At 40.6% G+C, this 13,611-nt stretch overlaps 1 protein-coding gene across 1 annotated transcript in view; it reads left to right on the forward strand.

Annotated features, from left to right (window-relative positions):
- The window catches only part of crybg1a (crystallin beta-gamma domain containing 1a), a 48,154-nt gene extending 34,939 nt beyond the window's left edge, over positions 1-13,215 (forward strand). Inside the window, exons 6-23 of the mRNA XM_030081961.1 lie at positions 494-532; positions 634-752; positions 1,107-1,284; positions 1,514-1,653; positions 2,233-2,359; positions 2,517-2,552; positions 3,657-3,823; positions 4,487-4,613; positions 4,786-4,931; positions 6,594-6,720; positions 7,098-7,127; positions 7,326-7,438; positions 8,524-8,656; positions 8,919-9,058; positions 9,513-9,636; positions 10,421-10,579; positions 11,608-11,770; positions 12,303-13,215. Coding sequence (XP_029937821.1) covers positions 494-532; positions 634-752; positions 1,107-1,284; positions 1,514-1,653; positions 2,233-2,359; positions 2,517-2,552; positions 3,657-3,823; positions 4,487-4,613; positions 4,786-4,931; positions 6,594-6,720; positions 7,098-7,127; positions 7,326-7,438; positions 8,524-8,656; positions 8,919-9,058; positions 9,513-9,636; positions 10,421-10,579; positions 11,608-11,770; positions 12,303-12,391 — 2,157 coding nt within the window. The 3' untranslated portion in view covers positions 12,392-13,215. The remainder of the gene's footprint in view (positions 1-493; positions 533-633; positions 753-1,106; positions 1,285-1,513; positions 1,654-2,232; positions 2,360-2,516; positions 2,553-3,656; positions 3,824-4,486; positions 4,614-4,785; positions 4,932-6,593; positions 6,721-7,097; positions 7,128-7,325; positions 7,439-8,523; positions 8,657-8,918; positions 9,059-9,512; positions 9,637-10,420; positions 10,580-11,607; positions 11,771-12,302) is intronic.
- The last annotated feature ends 396 nt before the right edge of the window (positions 13,216-13,611 follow it).

Raw genomic sequence — 13,611 nt, forward strand, 5'->3', positions numbered from 1 at the left:
GACAGCAGGGGCATATTTTTCCACTACAGTGCTCGCTGTTGACAAAAGGGTGATTCATTCTTACTGCTGAATGGGTTTTGACCTGCACAGCCTTTGAGCATGTGGAGATATCAGCAAATTCTTTGCCCTTTTCAAAATGCAGTAAACTCCGTTTATTTCACTGGTGAAAAGTTCTTGTTTTTTGATGTTGGTAGAAACAAAGTCATGAATCATTTGCAAGTGATGACAAGTTAAAAGGAGCCTGCTGTCATACTAGAAATTTCCAGGATGAGCTCATACTGTATGTCAGTATCAGCATCCAAGTAAAGCAGGTCTATGCAAATATCTCTTTGTGTTTACATACATACAAGTTGCATGGAATGAAGCTTCCTCCACAGCCAGCACTGTGTTTATTCATCATGCTCAAGCTAACAAATACATTAATCAGTGTACAGGTCTGAAACTTTTCAAGTTGATCTGTCAGAAATCTGAAATGCTATCTGTTCTTTTATAGTTACGTGAAATACGAGGGTTCCACAAAAGGCCTGGAAAGGTACACTTAAATTCCCTTTTTATATAAATTGTAGAAATATGATAACAGTAATAAAATGTTGCTGCCATATCTCACATTGAAATATCTGCTTCCTGGTTCAGATTTTAATTCATGAGCATGCTCGGTTTGGAGGAGAGGCCTTCGAGGTACACCATGATTTAGAGGATGCCACCATGATGAAGCTGTCCCCTGTCATCTCCGTCACAGTCACCAGAGGATGGTACGAGTCTGCATGTTGATTTTATATGAATGCTCCTGTCGCAGTCAGTTAAAACCTAGTTTTATCTGTGTGACTGATTGTTCAGTGGGGAACAAATAGAAAAAAGCTTGTGAAAGAAGAAAAGCGATGGATCCTTTTTGGGTGGTTTTAGTATTTGCCTCATTTGTATTGACAGGATAACATTAGAAAAAAGATCAAATAGCATGGTAGACCCACACTCTACTGTAATGTGATTATAGTCATGTTAGCTGGGCTAGGCTGTGTTTGATATCAGTATTTTTTATCATGGTTCATGCTACAAGTTCAAGTAGGGTGTAGTATATTGTATGATGTTATTCTCTCTTGTGTCAATAGCTGGTTGCTATATGAAAAGCCTGGCTTCCAGGGACGTACCATTGCCTTAGAGGAGGGGCCCACACAGCAAATAGTGAATATGTGGGCAGAGGAGGGAACCCCCACGACACTGGACGAGACGGGCCAGGCCATTCCAACAGCACCCATGGTCATAGGATCTATGCGACTGGTAGTTAGGGTGAGTCACTGATTGATTTCTTTCACTGATCACATTGATCTTTGATTTGGTCGTGCCAGTTTTATCATTTTGAATGCACTTTACTATTATTCTGTCTTGGACATGGTTTCTCATTCTGTCTGTCCATAGATGCTGATTTCACATTATTGCCATGGGATATGGCAATATAAATCTTCCTGTGAAGAACTAGAAATCCTCATATGTCTAATGTCTATTTTGTGTTTGATAGGACTATAGTGTACCCTGTATTGATCTGTTTACGGAGGTGAATGGATTGGGCAGGAGGTCATCGTACTGTGAAGACACTGTAGAGATTGGCTCCTATGGAATGCCGCAGAGCACCGGCTCCATCAAGGTCCACTCTGGAGTGTAAGTCCTCCCACCAATTATTCTTTTATGTCACTCATTTTAATTCAGCTGGTAGCTGGAAGCAGTGGTGTGGCATTATTGTATGTCTAATGTGTGAGTTATCTTGACTTTTCTTGATAGGGTGAATAATGTAGTTTTCACTGTGCAAACTAGAGTTTTGCATTTTGTCACTTTGATTTTTGCTGTTGTTGGCAAGTTCGCAAATGGTGGCAGTGTGGTGGTGCACAGTGCCAGAGATGCAAACAATATGGAAAGTTATGTGCAGGTTCTGCTGTCTTTGCCCATTTTGGAATGAAGCCTGCATACATGGGCTTGTGAAACTGACATAATGTTAACTGCTGCTGATTACTGATGGTTAACTTTACAGTGACCTCGTGGTGTGAAAAGAAAAAGTAATTAGTGCCTTCATTATGTAGTAGCATATGAGAGCTTTTTTGCATTTTCAAGGTACTGTGAACAGATAATTCACTAAATGCTCACCTCTCTCTCTGCTGTCATAGCATTATTTATAGTTTTGAAAATGAGCATACACCCTCAACCCTTCACTGCCTCTCTCTTGCTCTCTCTGTTTCTCTTTAGTTGGCTGGTGTACAGCGATCCTGGGTTTGGAGGTTTCTTAGCAGTGTTGGAGGTGGGAGAGTATGCCTGTCCAGAGGCGTGGGGTTTCCCTGAGCCCTTCATTGGGTCTCTAAGAGCCCTTCGAATGGTACAGCACATGCAATATAATACATACTTAATCTATAAATATTTGTAATGGAATTGAGGATGTATAATTGCACTGTTGTGTTTCAATACTGATATTTAGGTTTAGTTTTGAATGTCCCAAACTAAATTTGTCTGGTTTCTCTGTCTCTTCATAACAGGGTTCAATGAAGGTGGAGCATCCCAATGAAGTTAAGGTATAATTTGAATTACAATGATGTGTATTCATTTTTTGGTTCATACAAAAGACAAAAGTCACATATGAGTTTTCATACTCATTTCTTCTATAACAATTTGTGATGTTTACTTTATGTTACATTTTTTAGAACACAGGGCTTGGCTCAGCTGCTAGACCAAAGGGGAATATGTGAAAATCTCAGATAGTATGACAGTGCCTAGATATATTTATCTGTGATCAATTTATTATGACAATGTAATCCACATCCTTCCAGGGTTGTGAAACATTGCTGCGTGTTAATGCAGGTATACTCGCTGGTGAAAACATTGCACAGGACTTGGCAACAAACCGGCACATTCACTATTTGGTGCCACTGGCTGCTGCTTCTGGATGCATGGAACCAGCACCCACATTTAAAGTCACTCAACATTAACAACAGAAGAGATTTAGACATTTAAAAGTATGCTTTCATAGATGAGAGAATATTTTTTGTGTCATAAAATGTTTGGCTTTGTCTTGTATTCACAGATATTACAATAATAACAGAAAACATTACTTGGCAAATGTTCAAAGGGCAGATACCCCGGGTGGAGTATCATAATGTCAGTGCTGACAAAGCATTCTGTGGGAGAAATGTGGGATTCATTTATATTTTTAACCTTTATCTAAGGTTATCTAAGGTTAGTTTCATCAAGATCAAGAAGCTCTTTTTCAATGTAATCCAAGTCAAAAAGGCAGCCCCATGATAAACCTAATAATACAACAGTGAGCTGAGTGAAAGTACAGTCAAGGTCACATAAAATAAACAGCCAAGGAAAACAAGGGATAAAATCAGTTAGGTATGTTACAAAGCAGAGAGAAAAAAGTGTCATTTTTCCATATAATCACACTAGAAGTCAAAAGTCAAACACTGAATGAACAAGCTCATTGGTAAATTTACGTTAGAGATGCTATGTGTAACGATTTATCATTAATGAATCTACACCACTGAAGGTGATTTTGAGTTGCTGTTGTGTCTCTTGATGCTGTCAGCTCCCAGCCTGCGGTCAGTCAGTCTGAGCCCCTGTACAGTGAACCCCACACACTGTACACCCTGCAACTAACTCTTTCCCTTTTAATTCAGGCCTTAGTTTTTGAGAAGCCGAACTTTGACGGAGAGTGCATGGAGGTGGAGGGTGATGTGTACAACTTGATCGAGGGGGATAACCAGCCAGAGGAGGAAGCAGAGGGAGGTGTTGGGGAGAAGAAGATATTGTCTACAGTTGGATCTGTCAAGATACTTGGCGGCCTGTAAGTATCTCATAAAATAAACTTAATTTAATGGAATTAAGATGATGATCACTGCAGATGATGATCACTGCAGTCCACTAGCCAGTGCTGGTCAGTGATATGGATAGGGATATCAGCCACTTTGACAGACAGTCCACCACTGTTATAGCAATATTCCAACATTTTGGGCAAAACACCCTTTTTTTCTGACTTTCCCAGACTGAGGCAAGATGTTTGTTACCATTTTCACCTCTGTAGTCCAGTGGTTCAGTCCCTATGGGTAGCTTTTTGTGTTAGCTTAGCATAAAGACTTGAAGTCTATGGGAAAGTTGCCCAAAACATTGTAGTATTCCTCTAAGGATTACTAGTGAAATACTCACAACTTGGAATCCACCCCCATTGTTTACAGGACAGTTGTGTCCTCATCCTAGAGGCTAAAAATTGTGGAAAAGGTTCTAGTCTAACATAGTATAATATAAACTGTCAGCCAACCTGTCTAGGGAGTGTGAATTGCTCAAATGTGTGAGAAATATATGTGTTATAAGCTAGGTAACAACAGCAATGTGAGCTATGTTTTTTTCTAGTTTGAGTGAAACAAACTTGGAGAGTTTGTCAGCAGAATTTGATTCACAGTGGTAATGTTACTGCTCCTAACAAATCCCTGTGTGTGTTTTATCCTGCCAGCTGGGTGGGCTATGACGAGGCAGACTTTGAGGGCCAGCAGTACATCCTGGAGGAGGGGGAGTACCGTCACTGCAGCGACTGGGGAGGCCATGCTGACGGGTTCCTGTCACTTCGCCCCGTACGCTCAGTAAGTATCAGCTGAAACCATGACTGTCATCCACAAGATCCTCTTTTGTTGTGATAACTTGTCAATCAAACAGTGTGAGCAGGACTGTGATGCTTTTTTTTCTTCTTTTCTTTTCAAAACACAAAGTCAGTCTCCCGTTCAAGACTTAAACAGTTTTACTTTTGTGTTCCAGGATTTCTTGTCCCCCCACGTCAGACTGTTCAGTGAGCCGGAGTTTGGGGAGCGAGGGGTTAATGTGGACTTAATGGGCCCTGTCGTCAACATGGAGGACACAGGCTTCGGTGTCAAGACGCAGTCAGTCAATGTCCTGGGCGGAGTGTAAGTCAGCCTTCTCTTGTTGTCTGTTATAACCAGTTATCCATATAATGACTGCGAGTAAATGTATGCGAGTTACTTTATGCAGTTACAGTGAGCATTATTTACAGTTGCTGAGTTTACTTCACTGTTAGATTGGGAGGAATTTGAGGGAATTGGTTTTCCTCGTCCCTGCTGAGAGGAAGTACCTGTCAGGCTGTAGGTATTCAAAGAATCAGAGAAACGCTGCGTGTCTGTGCTGTGCCTGCCCTGATCGTTTTTTGGGTGTGTGCCTCTCATCTCGCCTTGCAGACATGGCTGTTTTTTTAAGCATCTGACACACACACACACACACACACCCTGCCCTAGAGGACACCTGTATGAACTAGTCTTGTGACTGCTACATTTAGGTAATTGACACTTGAAAAGAAAAAAAAAATCTCTCTCTGAGGGGCAGGGTTTCTTAATGTTAATCCTTAATTACCATCAAGGATATACATTACAGACCTGTAAGGTGTTTTCGCAAAAAGAGACAAATCCTTGACTCTATGAAACAGAGCCCACCCTGTCATGCCTCTTCCTATATAGTTTGTGAGAATGTGGGCTTCATTTTTAGTATTTTCATAATCTACTGAAGTAGTTAAAAATACTGAAAGTTTTTCAAAAGTACTTATTAAGTCAGTGGGTCATCCAAAATAGTAGCTGGAATACAAGGCGGGGCATTTTCAGTAAATACACTTTTGTCCATCAGCCAACTGCACGTTTGAGCTGCCCGTTGGATTTGTTTAACCTTTATCTCACCTTTATGTAACACTGCCATTTACTTTGCATGTGCCTCACCTGCTAAATTGCTTTACTGCCTTTTAAAGGAATGGCCTTCCTGTTTGGTTAGTGATAGTGCAGAGTTAGAGCCAGTGATTTGATCAGAGAGCAGCCAGCAGCTACACAACAGTAAGGCCGGGATTCTTTAGACGTGCCGTGAAATGAAACTAAAACATTTTCCTTAAGGTGTCTGCAGGTCCTCACATTCTTTAAATGTCTTATATTCAGTTTTATAAAAATTAGGCCTTACAGGTAAATTTGAATTTACAAGGTCTTAATTTCAACAAGCATTTTATCAATTTTAGTGTATCTAATTCTTCTGTCAAAGTCAGAAAATGGTTGAGTGATTTAAAAAAAACACAGGATTGGATAAGACATGGAGACATGGAGGTACAGCAGCCACAACAGACCACTTTATACTGTCTTTACACTAACCTGCTACACTCACCTGTCGGGAAAACACCTGTTGTAGATTAACCCAACTGACTTTATATGTACCTGTCACACTTACCTGTAATCCAAGAAAACCCTTGCACTTACCTGTCCCAGTTTCTGTGGAGGAGGTTACATTTATAACTGTCGCACAAATACTTATACTTACCCTCAGTGTGAAAAGTGATTTACCCACGAATCTTTTTTTATTTCATTACAATTTGCCTCCAAAAAGTTCCTAAAAGCGTGGTATTTAAGTCTGATACCTGCAGACACCTTGTCTTTACCTTTATTTTATGCAAACCAGGCTGATTTTTAAACATCTTATACTGACTTATAGCACCACAGTGTTTACATATAGCATCCTGTGAATAAATCTGTCACTGTAAATGTAGTTTACATGTGAGCATGTGGTTTGGGCGCTCCTGGCAGGTGGGTGGCCTTTGAGAACCCTGGGTTCAGTGGAGACCTGTACATCCTGGAGAGAGGCCTGTACGGACGCCCAGAGGACTGGGGAGCCCACAACTTCAAGATCTCCTCCATACTGCCCGTCCTCCAAGTAAGAAAGCCTGCTGGGCTTTTCACAGCTAATACCAGTACAGATGTTTTGGACTGAATCTACCAGTACCTCATGATTTGGATATTCAAATTCTTCAGATTTAATGCCAAAAAAAATTACTGTCAAAAAGTATTCAGTGAATTTTATTCATGACAGAGTGGAGAAGTCTTTGCAGCTGCATTTAGACCATGAGGCTGAATCAGATATGCAGTAAATATGTAATCAAATGCACTGAATCATGTTCATCAATGTCTTATTTCATCAAAATAAGACGTCAGCCCGATATTTCAACAAAGTCTAAGATCAAGACTGATCTTTGTAACAGCTTTGTGTCAAGCCCTGGTACTGAAAGCCTGTTGTTGGTTTCTGTTCTACAGGACACGCTAATGGGATCAAGGAAATTTAAGGTGAGTCTGGGCAATCATCACCTCACTGGACACTTCATGTGAAATGGTTTGGCTCATGTCTTTCATGCTCAGTGCTCATGTTTCCTCAGCTGTATGAAACCATGATCAGTCAGGCCAGTAAGGCTGTTTTGATGTGTGTGTGTGTGTGTGTGTGTGTGTGTGTGTGTGTGTGTGTGTGTGTGTGTGTGTGTGTTACAGCTGCACCTGTTTTCTGAGCCGGACTTCCAGGGCAGACGGCTGGTCCTGGAGGACAGTGTAGCGGCTCTGGACGAGGACTTCATGCCAAAGTCCTGCCGGGTGCTGGCTGGCAGGTACACACAGCATAATTAGTATCAAACACTGCCCAGAAATATTAGTGTTGTTTCTATTCACAGGCAGTTATTACTGACTGGTACGGCTTGCTGGAAAGAAACTGTTTTCAAAAATAATCATAATACACTAAGCAGGTTTCACCCTCAGAAACCTGGATGTAGGTTTCTTTGAATTCTTGTGAAAAGTGTCTGAACGAGCCCCTTGAAACTGAAGCAAACTGGCTTGATTTTCTTCAAAAACATGGGGAAAAAGCAGTGAGCATCTTAGCAAGAGACGACCCAAAATTTTGCAAGGAATTTGTAAAATGTTGCAAGAAAATGACCTGAAAATCAGCTTAAAACAAAATAACAAAAGAAAAGACAGAAAGAAAGAAAGAAAGAAAGAGAGAGAGAGAGGGAGAGAGAATTATTAGTATACTACGAAGAAACTAGAGAAAATCCCCATGTTTTTGCTATGTTTTTGAAAGAAATCAAAATGATCTGCTCAGGTTTCAAAGGCTTAATAAACTAACAGATAAACTGAAACTGATTTTACAAAGTGTGTTACATAAAGGCATAAAGACAAGAATAGAAAAATATAAAAAAGGAAGTAAAATAAGAAATGCATGTAAGTAGGTAAAAAAAATTGCTTTGTCAAGCAAAATGAAGAAAACCCTAAAACAAAACATAATCCTGTTGTCACGAGAAAACTCTTAACTTCAGTCGAAGGATCAAATGGCTGAGAAAGAATTGAGGAAATTCTGCGACCCATTGTGCCGAGGAAGTCCCTTCATAACACAATAAATAAACCTAGAAACAAGCTGAAAACACCGCTGCTTTTCTTAGTTTTTTTATGTTTTGCAGATATGAGGTTTGAGGAACAACCCAAGGTTAAAAACAGGAAAAGATAAAAACCAAATTACATTTAGGAATGCCTATAAAAGTGAGTTTTAAGAAGTGATGCTGAATTATTGAAAGACAATCTGTGGTATCCAATCCTAAATGTGTGTGTTTGTGTTCTGTGTGCGTGCGTGCGTGCGTGTGTGTGTGTGTGTGTGTGTGTGTGTGTGTGTGTGTGTGTGTGTGTGTGTGTGTGTGTGTGTCAGCTGGGTGGCGTATGAGGGAGCCCAGTTCACAGAGAACATGTACGTTCTGGAGGAGGGAGAATACCCCAACACAGAGACTATGGGCCTCCTGTCTGCAGACTCCAACATCCACTCCATACAGACCATTGGACATGTAAGTGGTGTGTGTGTGTGTGTGTGTGTGAGAGAGAGAGAGAGAGAGAGAGAGAGAGAGAGACAGTATGAGCTAAGTGGCTAAAATATAAGTTTAATGTGAAAGTTGAATTGCATAATTTTCTCACAATGCATAGACACACAAAGAATTTATCAATTTCTCTTCTCACTCTTGTTTTGTCTCTCTTCTTGTTCTTGTTCTTGTTCTTGTTCTTGTTCTTCTTCTTCTTCTTCTTCTTCTTCTTCTTCTTCTTCCTCTGTAGGAGTTCTCTCTGCCCTCCATCGTCCTCTTCAGTAAGGTGGGCTGCACGGGTCGCAGGGTGGGCATGACAGATGGAGTCGTCAGCCTACCACAAGCAGGACTGGATTCACGCATACGCTCTGTAGTGGTGGATGGGGGAATGTACGTCACTATTTTGTTTTTTTTTTCAGTATCATGTAATTATAAATACTCAATTACATGTGTTTTTGGAGCTGCAAAAAGATAGTAAGTTTTGGTAAACTGATGATAATAACTGATGGTAAAGTTGTTGCCAGACTTCTCACCACCACCATGTTGATAACATGCAGTGAGAAAGCATCAAAGTTGTCTTTATACCTGTATAAGGTTTAACGGGGACTCATGAAATTCCCTTGAGTGGTGCTAGGTCAGCCTGTTAAATCAGACATGTGCTCGCTTGCTGCAGTGAACATGGCAGAGTGATGTGAGGAACCTGCCGAGTGAAGGAAAATGTTGAAAATGAAACTGTAAATCAGGAGGCACAGCTTAAAAATACATGCATTTATCTCCATTTCATATTTTTATATGTAAGTTGGTCAAACTAAAGCAGCAGTGTGCTTGATTGTTTTCTCCTCAGGTGGGTGTTGTATGAGCGCTGTAACTACTGTGGGCGACAGATGTTGCTCCTGCCCAGTGAAGTCGGTGATTGGTTAAAATTCAGCGGCTGGCAGCAAATAGGATCCCTGCGCCCACTGCTGCAGGTATGGAGGGAGGGCTTTGGACACGTTTGAGACAAAAAAACAACCATAAAATATGTTTAAATAAGTCTTCATTTTCTCATCTATCTTAAAATAATGTGCACTCACATGAGTTACTGATCCAGATTGTTTAGTTACAGTAGATTCTTTATTCTACTGCACAGGTCGCCCCGTCAAGGAGGGCGCCATGATCAATGTCATGTTTAGATGTTTCTTGGTCTAATGGTGGATCACCTCCTCACTGGTGTTTTACTGCCACCACCTGTCCATTATGTGTACTACAGGTGTGTGCAGTGCAGCTACAGGTGTTGATGCCCATAACTTTACTGTACTTTGTTCAGTGCATTTTTGGCTAACTAGTTTTGTTGTGCTGGGAGACAGCTAATAATGAGAAGAAGAAGAAGAAGAAGAAGAAGAAGATGAAGATGAAGAATGGATTATTATATGGATTATGGCCCACTGGCGGACACAATGGGGAATGTAAAACTAGTTGGCAAAAAACATAAAAAAGACAAAAGCAATACAATTCATGCCAGCATCAGCAGAGAAGTGGGAATATTGGTGTTGCCTTCTCAAGAAGGAAAGCTCTAATGAATGTTTTCAGAACTAAAAAAAAAAACTGACTGTTGCAAATCACAGTCTCATGACTAGATGTGCTGTCTTTGTCTTGTTTTGCCTTTCATGCTCAAAGCGTGTATGACGTGTGGTGTTACAAATGATAACAAATCCAATTTGAGGAGCTAAATCAAATCAAACCATGTGACTTTGCATGTTTCTCTCCCAACAGAGGCAGATGTACATCCGTCTTCGGAGCAGAGAGACCGGCTTTGTGATGTCCCTGACTGGGTCCTTAGATGACATCCAGCTGATGAGGATTCAGGCCCAGGAGGAGACTGGGGGGCCGGAGCAGGTCTGGCTCTATCAGGAGGGACAGCTTACCTGCAAGGTACTCTACACTGCCAACCAGAGTACATGCCAAGCCACTAAACCACTGGCCTTTTTTACCTTAAAGGAATAGTTTTCCCAAAAAAAAGAAATTGAAGACTGCATCTAGTCACCCTCATGTCAGCTCAAGTAATTCGAGCTCAGCCCTCTCCAAAACTGTTGACGTCAGTTATCTTTATACAGCTTCAAAAATGTATAACATGTCCATCTTTTTTCTACAAAGTTGATTTAATTTTGAGGCGCACTATTCCTTTAAGGGGCAGCTCACCTCATCTCCTCATCGGCACCGTTAATCTATGGGTTGTTCACTGTTAACATGAAAACAAGGATGTGATCGTGACAACACAAACAGCAGGAAATAATAGGGAAGTCACAGGAAAACTGTGATCTTCATCAGTGAATGAATAGGAGCAGTGTGTCTGCAGGGCATGGGAGCTCAAAAAAACAAAAACACAGCTCTGAGGAGGCTTCACTTGATTTTTACTAGAGTACAGTTTTGGAATTGGTGATGTGAAAGACGTTTGTACAGTATTTAAAGTTGTCATTTCCAAAGCACTTTTTGTTGATCCTATCAGTGATTGCAGTGTGCATTCCTTCCTTCCACACAGAGGGGCTTCTAAAAGCCTCTCACTTCAAAATAAATTAAGACGGGCAAGTCAGGACAAGCAAATCTCCACCAGTTCAGGTTACTGTCACATGGCCAGTGTTTCCACTCCACTGACTCTCAGATGTTTGAGTGAAGTCACTCCAGCAAGCATGCTGACATAGAACTCATCGCAGCTGTCTACGTTGTTTTTTTTTTTTTAAATTCAGGACCTAAATATCTTTCTGATATCTGTTCATAACCGTTTCCATACCTACAAAGTAATGATTTTTTTCCACACTGTAATATCCTGTTATTAAAATTTCTTGCTTGTGTGATTCGACACTGACCTTCACATCCTGCACACTGCTGTCGATGAAATGCTAGCTGGAAAGAATGAAGGAGAAAATAAAACTTGACATAACATGTCCATCTCCATGTCCCAGCTGGTAGAGGACTGCTGCCTGGACACCACAGGCAACATGGTGATGGCCGGCAGCCGGCTGTGTGTTTCCCCGGAGCGGGGCAAGGACAGCCAGCTGTGGAACATCACACCGGACGGCGTGGTGCGCTGCCACCTGAAACCTGACCTGGTGTTGGAGGTCAAAGGTGAGATATCATCACCTTATTGACTGAACTATAACCCTCTGAAATATAAACACTTAGGCTGCTCAGAGTTCACTTTTATGTATTTGTTTTAAAAAATATTTTAAAATCTCTAATTTAGCCTATGAAGGTTTTTTCTGCATTTTATTGAGAGGTGTTTCTCATATTCTGTCTCCTTCTTGTATATAAATATGTAGGACAAAAAATTAGAAACACCTCTCAATATAATGAAGTCCAGTGCAAGACCTCCGCAAACTTCAACCTCAGTATTAAACATAAAACAAAATTGACACATTCTCCACAATGTCAACAAAAACTGAACATTATGAATTTTCTAAAAAAGTAGAATTTATGGCAGAGCCATTGCATTGAACTGCATTAGACTGACAGAAAAAAGGGATTTCATTTAGGTCTCAAGATGCAGCGCCTTGACTGCTTTTCAGTTGTGATGGAATGGCTCCATCTCCTGGCCTGTCAAGGTAGTGTGAGTTTATTTCAAACTTTTTTTTTTTTTTTTCTGGTCCTTGTTTCCCAGGTGGTCAGCAGTATGACAAGCACCAGGTGATCCTCAACACATTTGATGAGAAAAAAGTGAACCAGAAGTGGTCCTTGGAGATTCTGTAATGGACCTCAACTCACCAGAGTAGCTCTGCTGTGGGCCTCAGAGCCCTGTGATGCAGCTCTGCCAGGGGGACTGAGCCCTGTGACGCAGCTCCATTGTGGAACCCATAACCTCGGAGAGTTTTCATGCTAACATAGCACCATAATGTAGCATTTTGGTTCATTTCTTGCGGAGGGCAATGAATCAACACAGCAACTATCAACCAGACTTTAAAAAACCTTGCACTCACACAGCTCCTGAAGCATTTAAGATGTCTAACTGCGGGCATGGCTTACCTTTCAGTAGTATTGTGCCTTTTCTAGAATGAATGAGAGATGAAAAATGCTGGGACAGTCTGTTTACATGTTGCCTCTTGACTTCTATACCAAAGAATCCACATGCCCCTCTCTGTGTTTTCACTGAGAAATCAGCCCTGTATCGATGCTGCATCTGTCTCTTTTGTGGTACTTCCACGTTTTGTTTTTTTTTTTTGTTTTTGTTTTTTTGATGATCCTTACCCCATGTCATCAGTTATGCTGAAACAAGAATATACTGTACATTGTAATATGAAGTCACATGTGCGTAGACACTCCAAAGATGTTCTTCTTTTGAAATTACTGTAGAACGTGATCTATTGTAAAGTTTTGATATATTTCTAGCATGTAGACTTGTTTTTTACAGCATTAGGTTGCACATGAGCATTGGACGTGTAGATATGAGACTGCATCCATTTCAGTGCTGCACTGTGATAATGGTGCTGACCACTCTGTTCTAAAGTGACTGTAAATATGTGTATGTTCCAGAACAAGGTGTTACATATGAAAATAATAAAAATACATATATATATATATGCTTTCTTATGCTTTATTGTTTTTGGAGCGGCATATAACTGCAGGCAACTCTGTAAACGGCTGATATTTGCTTTCTTTATGTATTAACATAAATATGAACCTCGTATTGACTCTGAAGGCTGAGTGACAAATGTGAATGATAAGTGCCCACAAATCTATGCGTTTCAACAGTTTACATGACACACAGTTTTTTGTAAATTGGGTAAACAAGTTTGAGTTTTTGGTAACAAAAAAACCAAAGCCTACTGGACAGACAAAGAGTCAACTGTAGACCACGAAGATCCCAAAGAATTTCATTAATCTGTGTGGTTTTCAATGCTTTTTCAAAGGCTTCTCATTGCCAAAATAAAACTGAAAGTAGGGGAAACACTTGGTATTCATAATTTCCAAAC

Source organism: Myripristis murdjan, chromosome 22 (assembly GCF_902150065.1).
Source record: "Myripristis murdjan chromosome 22, fMyrMur1.1, whole genome shotgun sequence".
Taxonomy (NCBI): domain Eukaryota; kingdom Metazoa; phylum Chordata; class Actinopteri; order Holocentriformes; family Holocentridae; genus Myripristis; species Myripristis murdjan.